The sequence below is a fragment of the Porites lutea genome, chromosome 9, assembly GCF_958299795.1.
Source record: "Porites lutea chromosome 9, jaPorLute2.1, whole genome shotgun sequence".
Classification (NCBI taxonomy): domain Eukaryota; kingdom Metazoa; phylum Cnidaria; class Anthozoa; order Scleractinia; family Poritidae; genus Porites; species Porites lutea.
In genome coordinates, this window is record NC_133209.1 from 7,266,296 (window position 1) to 7,282,107 (window position 15,812).

The 15,812-nt window shown below is 38.4% G+C and overlaps 1 protein-coding gene across 1 annotated transcript; it reads right to left on the reverse strand.

The window, feature by feature from the left end:
* Positions 1-259: 259 nt before the first annotated feature.
* On the reverse strand, positions 260-14,688 carry LOC140948820 (neogenin-like). The gene is made up of 9 exons (XM_073398095.1): positions 14,622-14,688; positions 13,746-13,886; positions 6,820-7,122; positions 5,074-5,409; positions 4,028-4,315; positions 2,718-3,017; positions 1,897-2,187; positions 1,161-1,253; positions 260-364 (listed from the first exon to the last, which is right to left on the reverse strand). The coding sequence occupies exons 1-8, from the start codon at positions 14,686-14,688 to the stop codon at positions 1,240-1,242; spliced, it is 1,740 nt and encodes a 579-aa protein (XP_073254196.1). The 3' UTR covers positions 260-364; positions 1,161-1,239.
* Between the last annotated feature and the right edge of the window lie 1,124 nt (positions 14,689-15,812).

Here is a 15,812-nt window from a genome sequence, read left to right on the forward strand (position 1 = left end):
CAGGATCAGTTTATTCGGGTTTCAGGCTTCAGAAGCCGCGTGATGGAATAATTTATTCTATTGATAGACATAGAAGAATATACTTTCGAAACTTTGAATACCATACCATGCCACGTGCTATCTGCCAAGCGAAAGACATTGGATCTGTTGGGAAAAACGACTCACAATCATCTTCGCAGTCACTGAAAGTTGCGTCTTTAGCAGGTTCTTCCTCTTGTTTCGGTGGCGAAAAAACTACCATGGGAATGTCACTTTTGTCTTCACCATCAAAATCCACCTGTCTTTGGTTCGTCGTTTCGAAGGAATTCGAAAGATCGGCGTTTCCTTGAAAGACCTCTCCATTGCTTGCCATTAATATTCCATCCTATCAATCAACCAGTCTATTTTTAAACTATTGGAGAGTGTTTATCTTGACATTCGATAGAGCATACCTAATTTTGTGCTACTGATGAAGTTGTCCCTTCAACAGTTGACCACCTCACAGTATATCATGGTTTAGTTTAAATTGTGGTGTGTGCCAGTGGTGGAGTAAAATGTAAAATGCGATTTAAGTAGATGATTTGATAACTAAAAGTGAGCATAGAATGATTCAAAAGCCGACATAATACTAGTAATACAAAAAATAAGAAAGAGCTAATGTAATCTACTAATACCACTACCACCAGCACTACCCACCACCACCAATACACCAATACCATTACCAACACCCACCACCCTCACCACGCCCCTCCACCAACACCCAACACCACTACCACAGCCTTCACCACCGCCTACCACCACTACCACCACCACTTAACACCACCTCCACCACCTTCACCACGACCCACCAGCAACACCCAACACTCAACGCCACTACCACGACCTTCATCACTAACCACCACCAACAACAACACCCAACACCACCACCACCTCGTTCAACAAAACCCACCACCAATACCCAAAACCCAACAACCTTCACCACCACCCACCGCTGCCACCACTACCACTACTACTAAAATCCTTGAGAGTTTTCCTTTCTTGGGGAAGTTTGATCTTTTCTTATCTTAACTCCGCTGGGATTACCAAACTGAGATATCAAGGGAAACTAACACCATCGTGCAAATGGCCTAATCTCAAGTAACCTCTATCGTCCTTCCCTTGTAGGTGACGCTGTTACACACCTGCTCAGTTATCGCATCTTGTAAGGCTGTTCCAACACTCAACACTTTCACTTTTGGGCTTGCCTCCGGGGCTCTCAAATTAGAACCGGTTATCTAAAAGTAATGTAAGATAAAATAAAGCAAGAAAGTACAATTTTTTTTTATTTTGTGCAAAAACATAATAGTGTTTTAAAATTGATGTTCCATGATAACGAAAAATGGAAACAAACACAAATTAAAAAGAAGAAGAAGAAGAAGAAGAAGAAGAAGAAGAAGAACAAGAACAAGAACAAGAAGAAGAACAAGAAGAAGAAGAAGAACAAGAACAAGAACAAGAACAAGAAGAACAAGAAGAACAAGAAGAAGAAAAAGAAAAACGAGACGAAAAGAAGAAGAAAATATAAGTCGGAAGAGATCGATGGAAGGAGGGATGATTGGAAAACAAGTAGAAGGATTGGGTCGTTCAGTTTAGCAATGGTACCAGAAAGGTGCGAATAATTCTTAATGGCAGGTACTCAGAACTGACGTTCGAAATTTATCACAAGGATATAAAACAATGGTAAATAACATTAATCGTGGTAAGTAATAGTGATTGAACAATGAACAGTTACTAATTTGAAAGCGAAGACCGCGATCGCGCCTAAGAGTGAAGTAATTTTCACTTCTTTTTAAATTATTATCAAGCACATTCCTCAAGTACACGGTTACCTATTTAACTGGAGCTCCGCATTTAGGCTTTCTAAATGAGTGCACTTGCCTATAAGACTCGTCGGTTTTGTTTTCACTGCCCACTCGCCTGGTCCCTTCTGGTTTATAGCTCGGACCTGAATATCGTACTCAGTTTCGCTCTGCAAATCTTTGAGCAAACAGCTGTTATTTGATAGGAAATTTGTGCAGTTAAACCATTGCCCAGTGTGTTCCCTGACCCGAACCTGGAAACCACTCGTTGGTCCTCCTCCAGAGTCCAAGGTGTCAGGAAACCATGTGACTTTAAACTTTCCACATTGTTTTTCAACGATTTCAATCCATTTTGGCTGGAATGGTACTCCTTTAGAAAAAAATAAATTAAACCAATTATAAAAATAAAATAGCATAAAAGAATAATAATAATAATAATAATAATAATAATAATAATAATAATAATAATAATAATGACAACAGTAAACAAAGTACTTTTCTTATGGGCTCAGTAAAATATCTGACTAATAAACTCCAATGAAACTCAAGCTTTCGTACATCTTCGAACCTCAAGAGGCTAGAGTTGCTCTAGAGTGCGCCTTGAGCAACTCTTACGCCTCTTTCGTGCTCTCCAAACTTCCCGCGTACTTTATATCTCGACACTGACCCGCGCGGACGTATGTACCAATTGCTAAATTAAAGTACGTTGGTACTCGCGTTGCAGGCGTTAAAACGGGAAGAGAAATGGAGAATTCTACGCGAGTCTTCTCTCTAGGCAGCCCCGAATTCCCCATTTCCCTTTCTCTTTTAACGCCTGTCACACAGGCTAACTAGAGCCCAAAAGGATTAACTTGAGAGTTATTTTTAAGATAGAATGTATATAACAGAAAATCCCAATACCGGTTTCTGTACGCACAGTCACCATGTTCTCATCCGGGATACTACTTCCGCGTTCATTCCATGCAATGACCATGACTTCATAAGTCCTGCTGCAGTTCAGCTTTAGGCGATACTCCGTTTTGTTCTGCTTTCCCAAATTCTTTGTTTGCCATTTTGTTTTCCCATTTGATATGGTCGCTGTTTCTCTAAAATGAACTGTATATCTAGTTATCGGGCAGTTGGTTTGTGAGGGATTTCTCCATGAAAGAGCTGCAAAACAGCCTTCTGGTTTGGCTGAAAATTCCATCATTTCCGGTACATCTGAAAAGCAAGAAAATGGAACATTGCTCTGACCACAAATCTTCTTTTAATTCCCCCCTTCCGGCAGCTCATCTATTTCAAGCACGTTTAGGTGGGTCCAACGTGGGGTGGGGGGGGGGGGGGGGGGGGTATTGAGTTAGTAGAGAGGGGGGACTTGTTTTATTTCGCGAATCGAGGCACTATACTCAGTACATTTTCTAATGATAATCTGGGTACCTTGGCCACCCAGTCGAGTATCAAAATCAAATCCAAATGTCAAGCTTGGAATAAACTATACCGGATCAGTCAATGTGATAAAGTTGTGGTTAATTAATACACTCTATCATTTATTAATGAGGCTGTGAAGAATTAGGGGGGAGTGGAAAGGGGGAATAAACGAGGGGTGGAGCTTAACCCTGCAAAAAAAGGGGCGTTTATTAGACGATTTACGGTATTTACAACCCAATTTGTAAATTAAAACCTGAAGAGGGAGGAGGAGGTTACATAACATGTGTCGATACTTTAATACTTTACCTCGATGTGCGTTAATCATTTGGTTTGTAGTCATTTGTGATTAGAGCGATTTTCGTATGACCTTGAAATGCCGAAAACGCGCGAACAAAACAGAAACAACAAACGAACGAAAATAGAGCGATTTGATTGGTTTGTCGAACGGATACAAACGCGCGTGGCTTTTGGTTGGTTAAGCGAATACTCGGCTGAAAAAACGTTATGCGCGAAGAATTTTCGAGAAACCAATCGATATTCGCTTTAACGTCATACTGTAACACGACTGGCCAATCGAACGATGGCTTCTCCATATTAGGGTTTTCTTTGGCGGGAAAACGAAGAGGCCATGTTTTGATCTTTTCATCCATTGGCTGATAAAACAAATGACGAGCACTTACCGAAACCATTTTTCAAGGTCATACGAAAATCGGTCTAACAAATCATATTACAGACAATACATGATTCCTTTCTCTGGGGATTTTTAACGTAAGATGATCAAGGGCCCCTATCATCTTCATTACCTGTCGTTGTTGTCCATTTTTCTCTTGTCCAAAGGCTGAATCCCATACTGTTCTTCGCCCTGATTTGTAATTCATAAGCAGTATTACTTTGTACAGCCAATTCTTTATTACGAACATTCTTTGATAGGTTGAATTCTTGCTCATAATCATCCGCGAGATTTAATAATATCATCTGATACCCAGTGACATATACTGAAGATGGCTCTTTCAACTGCACTTTAATATTACGTCCGCAATTGATGGTTGATAAATTCTTAATCTCAGGACGGGATGGGACCTTGGAGTTCACTAAAAATAAGGTAGTAAATTAGTAATGACAAAAGATTTAGGGATTGCGGGAGAGATCGACCGATAATCAAAACGCTCTTGAAGATCAAACGCGCGTGATCAGATTACATTCTATGCATTCCATTCATTATTAGTGTATTGGATGTCCAAATGAATGCTAGCCTCTCCCAGGCTCTCAGATATTGGGGGAAGACGCGAAAGAAAAAGGTACGCGAAAAGTTGGCGGGGCGGGAAAGAGGAAAAGGAAAGGAGCCCCTGTTCTCCCCAGTTTCCTCGCGTTTTATTTTCGTGTTTACCTTTTCTCAATTCAGGGGACCCGACTATCTCGCAGCATGGAAAAGGCTAAATGAATGCTGGCTACCACATACGTGAAACCCAGTCGTAATGGAAAACCCGACGATTAGGATGCGGGCTCCTCTGGTCCCCCGAAGAAATAAGAACAACAACGTTAACAAAACTAGCGAGGAACTATCGCGCAAAAATGGTTCTCAGTAAAAACGTAGCAAAGTACAGTTTTCGAGTTTGATGAGTCAAAGACAACTTGTTGCCTTAAAGTTTCTTATCCCTCTATGTATAGCCTTACCCAATGATGACATGTTTCTGTTCCGTAATACCAAGGTCTTGGCTAACATGAATAAGTTTGTTAGATGTTGTGTCTGAAGTGGAGCTTATTCGAGTACGAAAAGTATTGAGTGAGATATAGATTGTTACTGATTACTTTACAAAGCCAATTAGACAGAACACACAAAAAAACATACCATCTTCCAGTAATGGAATGTCTTTTACAGCTAGCACTGTATCAGGATCAAGTAGTTTACACTTATATTGCCCAAGGTCGTGCTTGTTAACCCCTGCTATCTGGAGAGTGACAAGACCTTTGGTTTGTTGACAAGAATTAGGCGGAGAGTACGCGATGGATATGTCATAGTTTGCAAAAAGGTCTGTTATGTCCATACTATCGTTAAACATCCACTTCCATTGGTAAGAAGCTATTTTTTGGGAATCCAGATGGTAAGCTTCGCAGCTCAAATTAACCTTTCCATTTGTTCCCATATTAGGAGGAAACGCCTTTAGTTCAGGTAGTGCTGGTGGGCCTGTTGTGAAAAAGTAAGAAATACCAATGGTTTAAAGAGAACATCAAAAGACCGGACCGGCCGTCTGCGAGACGAGTCGTTCCCTTATCGGCTTCTCTGACAATTTTCCATTCACTTTCGCTTATATGCAATCCTTTCGGTGGCGTCGCGGATCGATCCAGACCATAGCGCCGCCAAAAGGATTGCTGATCTGATAACTGAGAATGTCATTCTCTAGTTAGCCTCTTTGATTTAAATGTTCTTTGGATATGCCTGTATCTAATATCCTTTCTGTTTATAAATCAGCTACTTTGACACGTGATTCTTAGCAAAGTTTTATAATACAGGCATTTGAATACGGCCCTGATTTCCTGGTAGGAAGCGCAGGTTTTAACTTAGCTGTCGGGCCAAGAAAGAAATGGGGATTGAAAAACAGTGAACTGTGAGCAAGTTTTTCATATGGGCGATATCGTGAGAAGTCACGCAAGAGCTTCGCTGGTCGATTGCATGTTCTTGCCCTGCTAGCTTCGCTCGGCTCTTCTCGGCCAAGGAATATACCTTTTAATTCACGATACTCGCCATCTTTCCCCACAATGATGGGAAAAAAAGCAATGTCAAAGAAAAATGTGATAAAATCTGCCAATACAAGAATTCGTGCTCATGTTTATTCGAGACAACAGAAAATTAACAGCTTCTTGTCTTAAAGACAAACATAGAAAAGTATGGGTGGAAGATATTATTTTTTTACTTTTCATGGATACTGTAGCCACCATGATGTCCTCACAGCAAATGACGTAAAACTTGCGAAACTCGAACCGTACATTTTGCATGACTTTAAATCGTCTTTCCGTTTTGAGAGGAAAAACAAACTCGACCGCGATGACTCATATTGGCAAATTTTACTTTTTGTTTACCCCCTGGAATACAACGTGACACGTAAAGTTGGCATAATCCCATCAATCCTAAGGCAATCCCCCTTTTTTTCGTTTAGCTTCGAATGCGTTTCCTTATATTAGGTCGGTCGGTCGGATTGAAAAAAAAAAACCTAATCACAGGAAGTCTCCGAATAGGAGGTCTGGTACCCCAGGATGACAACAAAAGTTAACATTTACATATTTGGATTAACAAAATGCACAATATACTGCAAAAAATGTTCCTTTTTTTATTCCTGTCTTTCTCTATGCTGTTACTATGCGGCATTTTCAGATTAAAGGAATTATTTAAGGTGAAAAATGGTTTAACTACGTCGTTAATTTTTTTTTTTTTTTTTTGAAAAATGACAAAAATTTGGATCGGTGTCACGACACTAAACGGAGAAAAAAAGAGGGTGGCCTAGAGCGCGTGGAAAGATCGCATGGATCGTGAATAAGGTATATTTGATGCAAAATTGTTGTCTTCCTCTACCAACTGTCACTACCTACAACGCCTTACAGGAAACAGAAACGACGAAGCTGCGGTTCTCAGTTGTGAAATTGTTCGTAGCTTCACAGGTAAAATTTCCAGAATCTTGGATGTCCACATCAAGAATATGTAGGGTCACATTTATAAGCTCCTCTCCTGATCTCCTTCTCTCTATGATAGTTTTCTGGTTAATCTCATCATTTTGCAATTCTTGACCATTCTTAAGCCACCTGACTACTGGTAGAGGCCATCCCTCGACTACGCAACTGTAACTGTGCTTTTTACCAGCAAAAAGAGATGAATGATCTTCAGATAACTGGATTGAGGGCCGTCCTGCAGTTAATTAGAAAAGGCAGAATTGCAAAACTTTATACCCCAAATTTTGTTACGTATCACTGAAGAGAAAGTAACCTGAAGGGGAAAAAGGATAACGTTTCCAAAACCAAAATATTTTCTTCCAGTTTCAATTAATGTTTGATATACCATAAACGTCTGCTTATAACGAAACTGTGGGCTCATACAACTTTGTGAGTGGTTTTCGGAGGGCTTATAACCTGACTAAGGCCTAGGCCAAGCGTCGAACTTTTCATGAGATGAACCACGCTTGGTGAGTTAGGTTCATGAAAAGTCCGAAGTCTGGCTCAGTAAAGTTCTTCTGAATGAGTTTGGATATTCCAACACGTTCTTAGACGGATAGAATGTTTGAAGATCTTCTTCGGGACAAACGTCGACCTTCACATGCGAAGAACTAATAAATTAAAAATTTGTGTGATAATGTTTATTTAGCTTTGTTTGAGAGAAAACTATAAATTAAAATTGCTTTTGGGTCTGATTCAGTTGATTGGTTCGAAGCGTTCTAAGCTCGACGTCTGACCAAACAGACGATCTTAACTTAATTGAGGTCGACCCAAATTAGTGTTTGGTTGGTCTCATGGAAGGTTCGACGCTTGACCTGGGCCTTAAAAAGTATTTCAGAACAAGCTATTCAAAATACTTTTTGAATTTATAATATAAGCAAGATGAGGGCTCATCAGAGGGAAGGGGGACGATTAAATAGGAAACATTTTTTTTTTACCGGTAGATGGGCATATAATTGGTAGGAGAGGGGCTTATAGGCGGACGTAGGGAGAGGGAGACTTAATAGAGACGAGGAATTATGGCTTATTTAATTTAGAAACGACGAAGGACGTAGAATACAAAATGGAAAAGCTCAAGTACGAGAAGTTGAAGGTCATGCAGCCGAGGACCAGAATCAAATCTGAACTTACAGTTGGTAAAAAAAAAAAAAACATTCGGGATCATTCCAGAGGAAGTTTTACAGCCGTGATTGATTAATACAGTCTATCATTATCATTGGGGGGGGGGGGGGGGGGGCTTATTTGAGAGGGGGGCTTAATAGAGGATTTACGGTGGTGTTATTACTGGATTACCAGAAGCCCACAATGCACTCATTCCACGTTAAGTGGGTAAATTGTGCCAAGGATTTTCGAAAAATCGAAGGTCAACAAATCAGACAAGTAGTTAGTTTAACCGAAAGATACATTATTGAAGGGTGAGAAACCAAAATTTGGTCAACATATCTTTTGTCTATAAAAAGTTATAGCCTGTTATTTAATAGCATCTAGTGTGATATTTTGTATGGCTTAAAACAGCACAGTGTTGCATTATAGTATGCTTTTTTTAATTTAGCATACTATAAAACGTTTAAAATGAAATCCGTGGAAGGCTAAGATCTGAGTTTTACATTTTAGACAAGTCAGTGGCTCAAGGAATGAAAAAGTCAAGTTGTTCTGCCATGGTGTACTTTGGTCTGACGTAACAAAATATTGAGAATTTAAAATTGCTGTGTTTTTTTAATGTTTTTTCTTTAAAAAAGCCGTCAGACTAAACATTATTTTGCTAAATGTGAAGGAAAGAAAGTGTTGTTTACCTTTTTTATAGTTTGGAAACATGTGACCTAGTAGAAAACGAGTGATTATCAAATAAGTTTCGGTAACGGAAGTTACAGAAGGAAGGTAATATTTCATTTCTGTTCCAACTACTTAATTTTGGGATTACAGACCGTCTTAAATAACAATGCATATGACTTATTCCATTGAATTGAATTAATGCTAAACAGTTTTGGATGAAATTTTGGAATTTTTGGGTGGAACAAGGCTAAAAACAACAAAATGAGCAAAATAAATTGAATTGAAAAAAAAAAATTAATAGATACATGGTAATCTGTTAGAATTCGTACAAGAATTGTAATACATGAATGTTGTAAGGTCCATTCACAGAAAAGAGGGTTGAACTAGCGAAAACAGCTTCAGATAATCCACTTCCTGTTTTGTGTAACCTCCGTTACTTTAAAAAAAAATAATAAATTGATCAAGATGCCTGTCCCATTTTCATCTTATATTCCTAAATTGCCTAGAAATACTTCAAAGGAAAATAAACTTCTTTGAACTATGCAAAAAAACTCGTCAAACCACAAACTCAGCTAAAATTCCCTTATCACACTTGACAGAGAGGTATCTCACCAATGGCACACGTATGAGGGTTACTTATGACGAAATATTCACCAGATGTCATCAAGGCTTGGGTTGTTTGATGGGGCAATCGTGTGACAGCATTTCCTGAAATTTTCCTGACGTTTATCCCATGTTTTAGAGACCGGACAAATTCTTGGTAACGGAAGTTACAGTAACGGAAGTTACAATTCTACCTTTTCTGTTACATCTTGAAGTGAAATTAATAACTCGGAAAAACCAAACATACTCCATAATAATCCTCACTAGCTCCTCCGTCACCACAAAAATCAGCACGACCCACTTTTCATTTTTTCCTGCTGTAATATTAGTAACGGAAGTTACAACCTTAACTGTTCACCCTGAATCCTGCTATTGTGAGAGGGAATTTCTTTCCACGGGCTTCTGCTCTGCATTTTCTGCATTGCGTATCAAAAAGAGCAAACTTAAGTAATATTTACCCGATGTAAATCATTCGCAGTATTTATTTCTAGGCCATTTGTGATCTGCCCTCAGATCGGTAACGGAAGTTTCATAAAAATAGCGGACACCAGTTCACTGTAGTTAAAAGCAACAAATGATCAGTAGGACTTTAGTTTAGGTCCCTCCCGAGACATTGCATTGATTAGTTTCCATAGTATAAGGCGACAAGCAAAAATATACGGTAACCTTCTATACCCACCCTCTCTGTGGACATAGCAAAATTGCATTTTTTGGACACTTTTGGCCTTGATTCCCTCAAAGTTACTGTCTACAGGAGCACAAAGGGGTACTGTCGCTATTTATTTGGGCATATTTTAAGTATTTTTCAGCGAAATGATTATGGGAAAACAATTTGAGTCCCCAAAACTTGCCATGGACACCAAAAAATGGTAATTTACCCACTTAACGTGGAATGAGTGAATGGACTCATGATCTCTGGACCGGAATAACTAAATGAAGGTAACAATTGGCCTTTCTTTAGGCATGTCCAACACTTCATTTGTAGGCTATGAAGAAGGATGAGGTATTAGAATAAGAAATAAAAATTTCAAAATTAAATTATAATTTTGATACAAATTATCCCAGAATCCTTTGAGGCAATTTTGTTTATAACTTTGACAATTTTATACGTAGAAGACTGACAGACCACAGCAAGGTAACATTTGCCATAAAATATCTTCCCATGTCATATCTCAGGAAATGACGTCATCATTCACGTGACTATCGCCGACATAGGTGATTTTTGTTTGCTGTGACAAGATTTCATTAACGAGTTAAAACAAATAGCATATTTGAGGTTTTAGTTGTGTGGGGCATTTAAATATCACCAGTTTACTTCCGGCATTTAAAATTTAAGGGGGTAATGAACATGAGCGAAAAAGTCGGGAGACAAGGCAGAGGGTTGTAGAGAGTCAATCTTTCATCACACATGAGCAGAGAAAATTTGCAAGAAAGTGAAGTTCTACTTGATAATTTTTTTCATGGCCAAAAGAGGGACCTGACGTCGTTAGTCACGCAATCAAAGTGTTTTGAATGTTTTAGTTCGTTTTTAAAGTACCTTTCATCTTCAATTTGCAAGTTTTTGTTTTTTTTCTCGACAATTCTTTACGCTCTATTGTCTCTGAGTAATTATTATTCTATTTTCAAATTAGAAGCAAACGAAAACTGAGCCAGAAGTTTAAAAGTTGCGTAAATTGACCGATATTTAATTTTGCAAGTTAAAATCGAAAAGGAGACCTACTTTTGAGACTTTTGTAAAATCTTTTTTCACGTTAACTGTTTGTTTGCCGAAGAAAATGTTTAACGTTTGTTAATAAAGGAGAACTTTCAAAGCTAAAAGGATGTATTTGGCGGCCATATTGTTTTTCTTCATTCTGGGGAGAGAGAGATCATGTAGCAGTTCTTCTATTAAACGCTAAAGGCCAAACTGGTTTGCTACCGTACCCTAACCTAAAACAATGGAAATAATGATAAACAATGTTGTGTTAATGTTTTCCCCGACCGATGAAAAGTTTGGATAGCCGAGAGATCGATGGTTCATAGAGTCTTCGTAAATTTCTTAAACAATCACCGGCATGGACCAAGCCTGTAAGAGTATTAATGGATTTATTGCGAAAAGGAAAAAAGAAAAGAAAAGAAGAGAAAAACTTGAAAAGTTTCAATGTTTGTTCGAACTGATTAGTGTGTCTTTCTACTTGTGTAACCTTTGTTTATACGAGTTTTTGTATCGCTTTTGCTGGATGAAAATGATGTAAACATCTTCGAGACAATCGAAACTCGGCATTCCAATACTTTAAACTACATCAGATCAGTAGTCGGAGAAGTCAATCTTCTAAATCTAATAAATGAGCTATTACTATTTCTGTCTATTTCTTTAATATTTGACATAAGTATTCATGGGCGAAAAAAACAAAACCTGTGTAACCAAAACTTTGTCCACCAATTTCACCCGACGTAATTGCTTCCTTCAAGTATGGAAGAATTTGTTCATTCTCCTAAAGATAAGATCACATGCAAAACTGACTTGCATTTTTGAAAACTGTTATGAAAACAAGAAAATCTTTGCGTGTTGTCTCCCTCTCCGCCTCTTCTCTCGTAGTCTACTGTCTGTAGTGCAATCTTAACGTTCTATTTTTGCACGACTCAAACCAGTGTTACAACAAAGGACAACGCTCGTCCAGCCGTAGTTCGTAGTCCGTGATCTCCGCATTTTAAACTCCCTATTTCTGTCTAGAAATTTTTAAGTTGAGTGAACTGCAGCGAAAGAGTGCCTGGTTACGGCCTACATAACAACTTAAATAATTAGAAAAACACTACTTTTTTCGCGGTTCGATAACCAAATCGGCCTATGGTTCAATGCCATTGGAGCCCGCTGAAACTGGACCTAGATCTAATTTTCCTAAGTCGCGAGTCGCGTTTCCAAGGTACAACCAGCCAAGCTAATCACCGATGAAACAGTATAAATGGCTGGCACAAAATATTTTTGCCAAACTGCAGTTCAACCACGCGATCACATACCTGTCAACACCATGCGGAAATCACACAATCACACACTTTCGACGCACTGATAAGACTATCCACAACCACGCATAATCATAACTGAAATATCATCGAATAACTCGGAAAAACTCAGCCTATCGTCAGATAAACACCTCTGGACTTTTCTCTCACACTCGTCTTATTCAAGTTCCCGGATGTAGAGTCACACGGTCGGCCGATCACCTTAGCCTTGTTTTCACACCAGAAAAAAGTCTTGGCCTGGGTGAAAGTTCACCTGCAATTTTGCTCCCACCTAATTAATTTGACTCCTAAGAGCCTGTTCCCAAGGTCAAAGACTTAGCGGTCATCTTAGAAAAGTGAACAATATCGTACCTTTCTGTCTCAGACCGGATCAGCGTGACTGATCCGTTTAGGCAAATGAAACGAGAATACAATACGATATTGGATGATGCAGACTCTGCGAATCGTAATAACTTTGCAATTGTCCCATCTCAGATCTTTACATGATGCTCCCCGAGAAACTTTTCTCAAGGTGACCAATATCTAAAACTAAACTGCTAAACGGCACCGAAACCAGCTTTGGGCGCGCACTGATTTCAAATAACTGTCACTTGTGTTAAACAAAGAATTGTGGGCAAGGAAAAAAAATACGGAGCGGCGGTAAGATAGTTATTCTGTCTACATCCACTTCTACACAAATCCCTAACCACATAACAAGCAAAAAAAAAAAACGACATAAGCAAACAACACAGTAAACAAGCTACTAGACAGGGGAGTTGAGAAAAATTACAAAATGTTTGCTAACCCGGTTTTCATAACTCCAAGTATAATTATAAATGTATTAATTGGAGCTTCGCTTTTAGCCCTTGCTAAACCTATATATTATAGTGTAAAATAATTATAATTTACTTTTACCAGTATCACTCGTAATGATGATAATAATAATAATTAATAATAATAATAATGATAATAATAATAATAATAATAATAATAATAATAAAGCTGCCTGCTTATTGATATGTCCATACCCACTGAAAAGAACACTGGAGTTAAAGTAACTGAAAAACTGTCAAAATATAAAGACCTTGAAATCGAAATTGAAAGAATGTCGGATATGAAAGCCACAACAATACCAGTAGTGATAGCCCGGAGCCTTGGGACTAATTCAGAAAGGATTGGAGAAATATATACAACCCGGGTAACATCAAAATTTATGAAGTACAGAAGATCACACTACTAGGAACATCTCACATCCTAAGAACGGCACTCTCTATCAAATAGATTTCTGCCTCATTCTATCCTTAGGCACTAGGAATGGGCTCGGATATTATGTTGTATTATGGCATAAATCAAGTTAAAGAAGATAATAATATGACTACCTACTTCCACAATCGGGCCATGGCATTTGGACGGTCAAAGGCGTAGTAATCGGACGATGACCAACAAAAAAAAACCAGTCTTTACCAAAGCAAACGTAATACGTCGAGGGAGGAAACAAAAATTCATATCCGTATCCGCAATAGGGTTTACAGTCCATGACATTCCCATAGGACCTGCAAGTCACGCCACCATTCCTTGGGGGTGGGTACTCTGGACACGTCGAACCTTTAAAGAGGAAATGACTTATAATTATTACTTAGTAATTAAGGTGGCTTAAGACATTGGTTGCACCACCCCTTTTGCTCTCCTTTTATCGCTACAATGCTTTTTCAGTGGACAGTACGATAATAATGATACTACTACTACGACGATGATGACGACGACGACGACGACGACGACGACGACGACGACTACTACTACTACTACTACTAATAAAATATTGATAATGATGATAATAATGAATATGATAATGATGATGATGGTAATGATGATGATGATAATAATAATAATAATAATAATAATAATCTTGTGCGATATACTAATAAAGAAAGATCGTGAAATAAAGGCCAACAGATCGGACATCGATATTAAGAACAAAAAGGAGAGAAGCTGCCTGCTTACTGAGATATATCCATCCCCACTGAAAACAACACTTCAGTTAAAGTAACTAAAAAAACTGTCAAATATAAAGACCCTAAAATCGAAATTGAAAGAATGTGGGGTATGAAAGCCACAAAATTCCGGTAGTCAGGAGCCCTGGGACGGGTAACATCCAAACACATGAAGTACAGAAGATCACACTACTTGGAACATCTCACATCCTAAGAAGGACATTCTCTATCAAATACACTTCTACCTCATTATAACCCTAGGCCCTAGGAATGGACTCGGCTATTACGTTGGATAATGTCATAAATCAAGTTAAAAATAATGATGATGATAAGTCTGGCCGATAGTTACCTGTAAGTACGGCGTACTGGGTCAAAAGGCACCACAACAAGGCTATGGAAACTGGGACCAAACTCATTTTCTATTGGATGAAAACGTCAAAAAATCAATTGGTAGTGCACTTTTAAAGCCTGACAAATCAATAACCTATCATCACATTGGCTTAAACACGTTTCTGTGCGCCTTTTTAGCGTCACTGGCAGATTACTCTTTTCATTAAAGGGACTGTGTCACGGCAGTCCAGTTCATTTTCTTTAATTTTGCCAATTACTTGCCCTTAATTGCTATGGAACTTAAAGTAAACAAAGAAATTACATAGAAATGGCAAAATCAGAGATCCGAGACAAACAAATATATATCTCCTAAGCATTTTTTTTTTAAAGTTGAAAGGAGTAGGGAAAAACTTTTAGGCTGAACAGCTTTCAAAAATCCTACTTTCAATCCGTTTCAATCTTCTTCAGTTTTGCCTATCCGTGACATCTGTTGTTTCTGTTATGTTATTTTAACCTTCCTTTAAAGTTTTTAAGCGGTAAGTTTCATGTTTCTCTTAATTTAACGGGTATTTTGTAATTTCCTAATTTGGCTGAATTTCGTGGTTCGTTGAAACAAGAGGTCATGCATAATTGCTAATGTTACATATTATTATTATTATTATTATTATTATTATTATTATCATCATCACCCAGGGCTAGAAGCGTAGCTTCAGTTTTAATTTAAATCAAACAATAAACTTGTGATCCGCAAATCAGTTAACTTTAGGGGAGATCCAAGCTTTTTAGGGTGAGGCTGGGTGATTTTAGAGAAAGAATAATTTGCAAACAGTGCAAGAATGAAAAAAACATCTAAAATCTTACATCGCATTAATTTAACAACTAGGTCATGCACCAGTTGTGCGTATGTCAAGATATTGAGGACAAGTCGCCTAAGATAAGATCACCTTTGATCCACCTTTGATCACAGTAGAATAGGTGGGGAAAAGAAATTCTTTCCACACAAAATAACCCAATAGCCCACCTACGCCATCCTTATTTTATAAGGTTAATTAGACAGTCCCAAAACATGATTTTATGCAATAACGGTCAGGCTTAAGACATGATAGTCCTTGGTGGCAGCCAATTTAAACGTGTAGGAAGACTTTTAGACGGGGACTAGCGGTAGTCTTTTCACAAAGACAACTTCTTCTAGACTCTCTGGATGTTTGTT

What these genes read in the sequence shown, in the direction of transcription:
- LOC140948820 (XM_073398095.1), bottom strand. Translation starts at nt 14,688, where the DNA reads ATGAGTTTGGTCCCAGTTTCCATAGCCTTGTTGTGGTGCCTTTTGACC. An exon ending in CTTCGTCGTTTCTGTTTCCT is followed by an intron (nt 5,410 to 6,819) that starts GTAAGGCGTTGT and finishes TTTTCACAACAG; the next exon opens with GCCCACCAGCACTACCTGAA. An exon ending in GACTGTGCGTACAGAAACCG is followed by an intron (nt 2,188 to 2,717) that starts GTATTGGGATTT and finishes TTTTTTCTAAAG; the next exon opens with GAGTACCATTCCAGCCAAAA.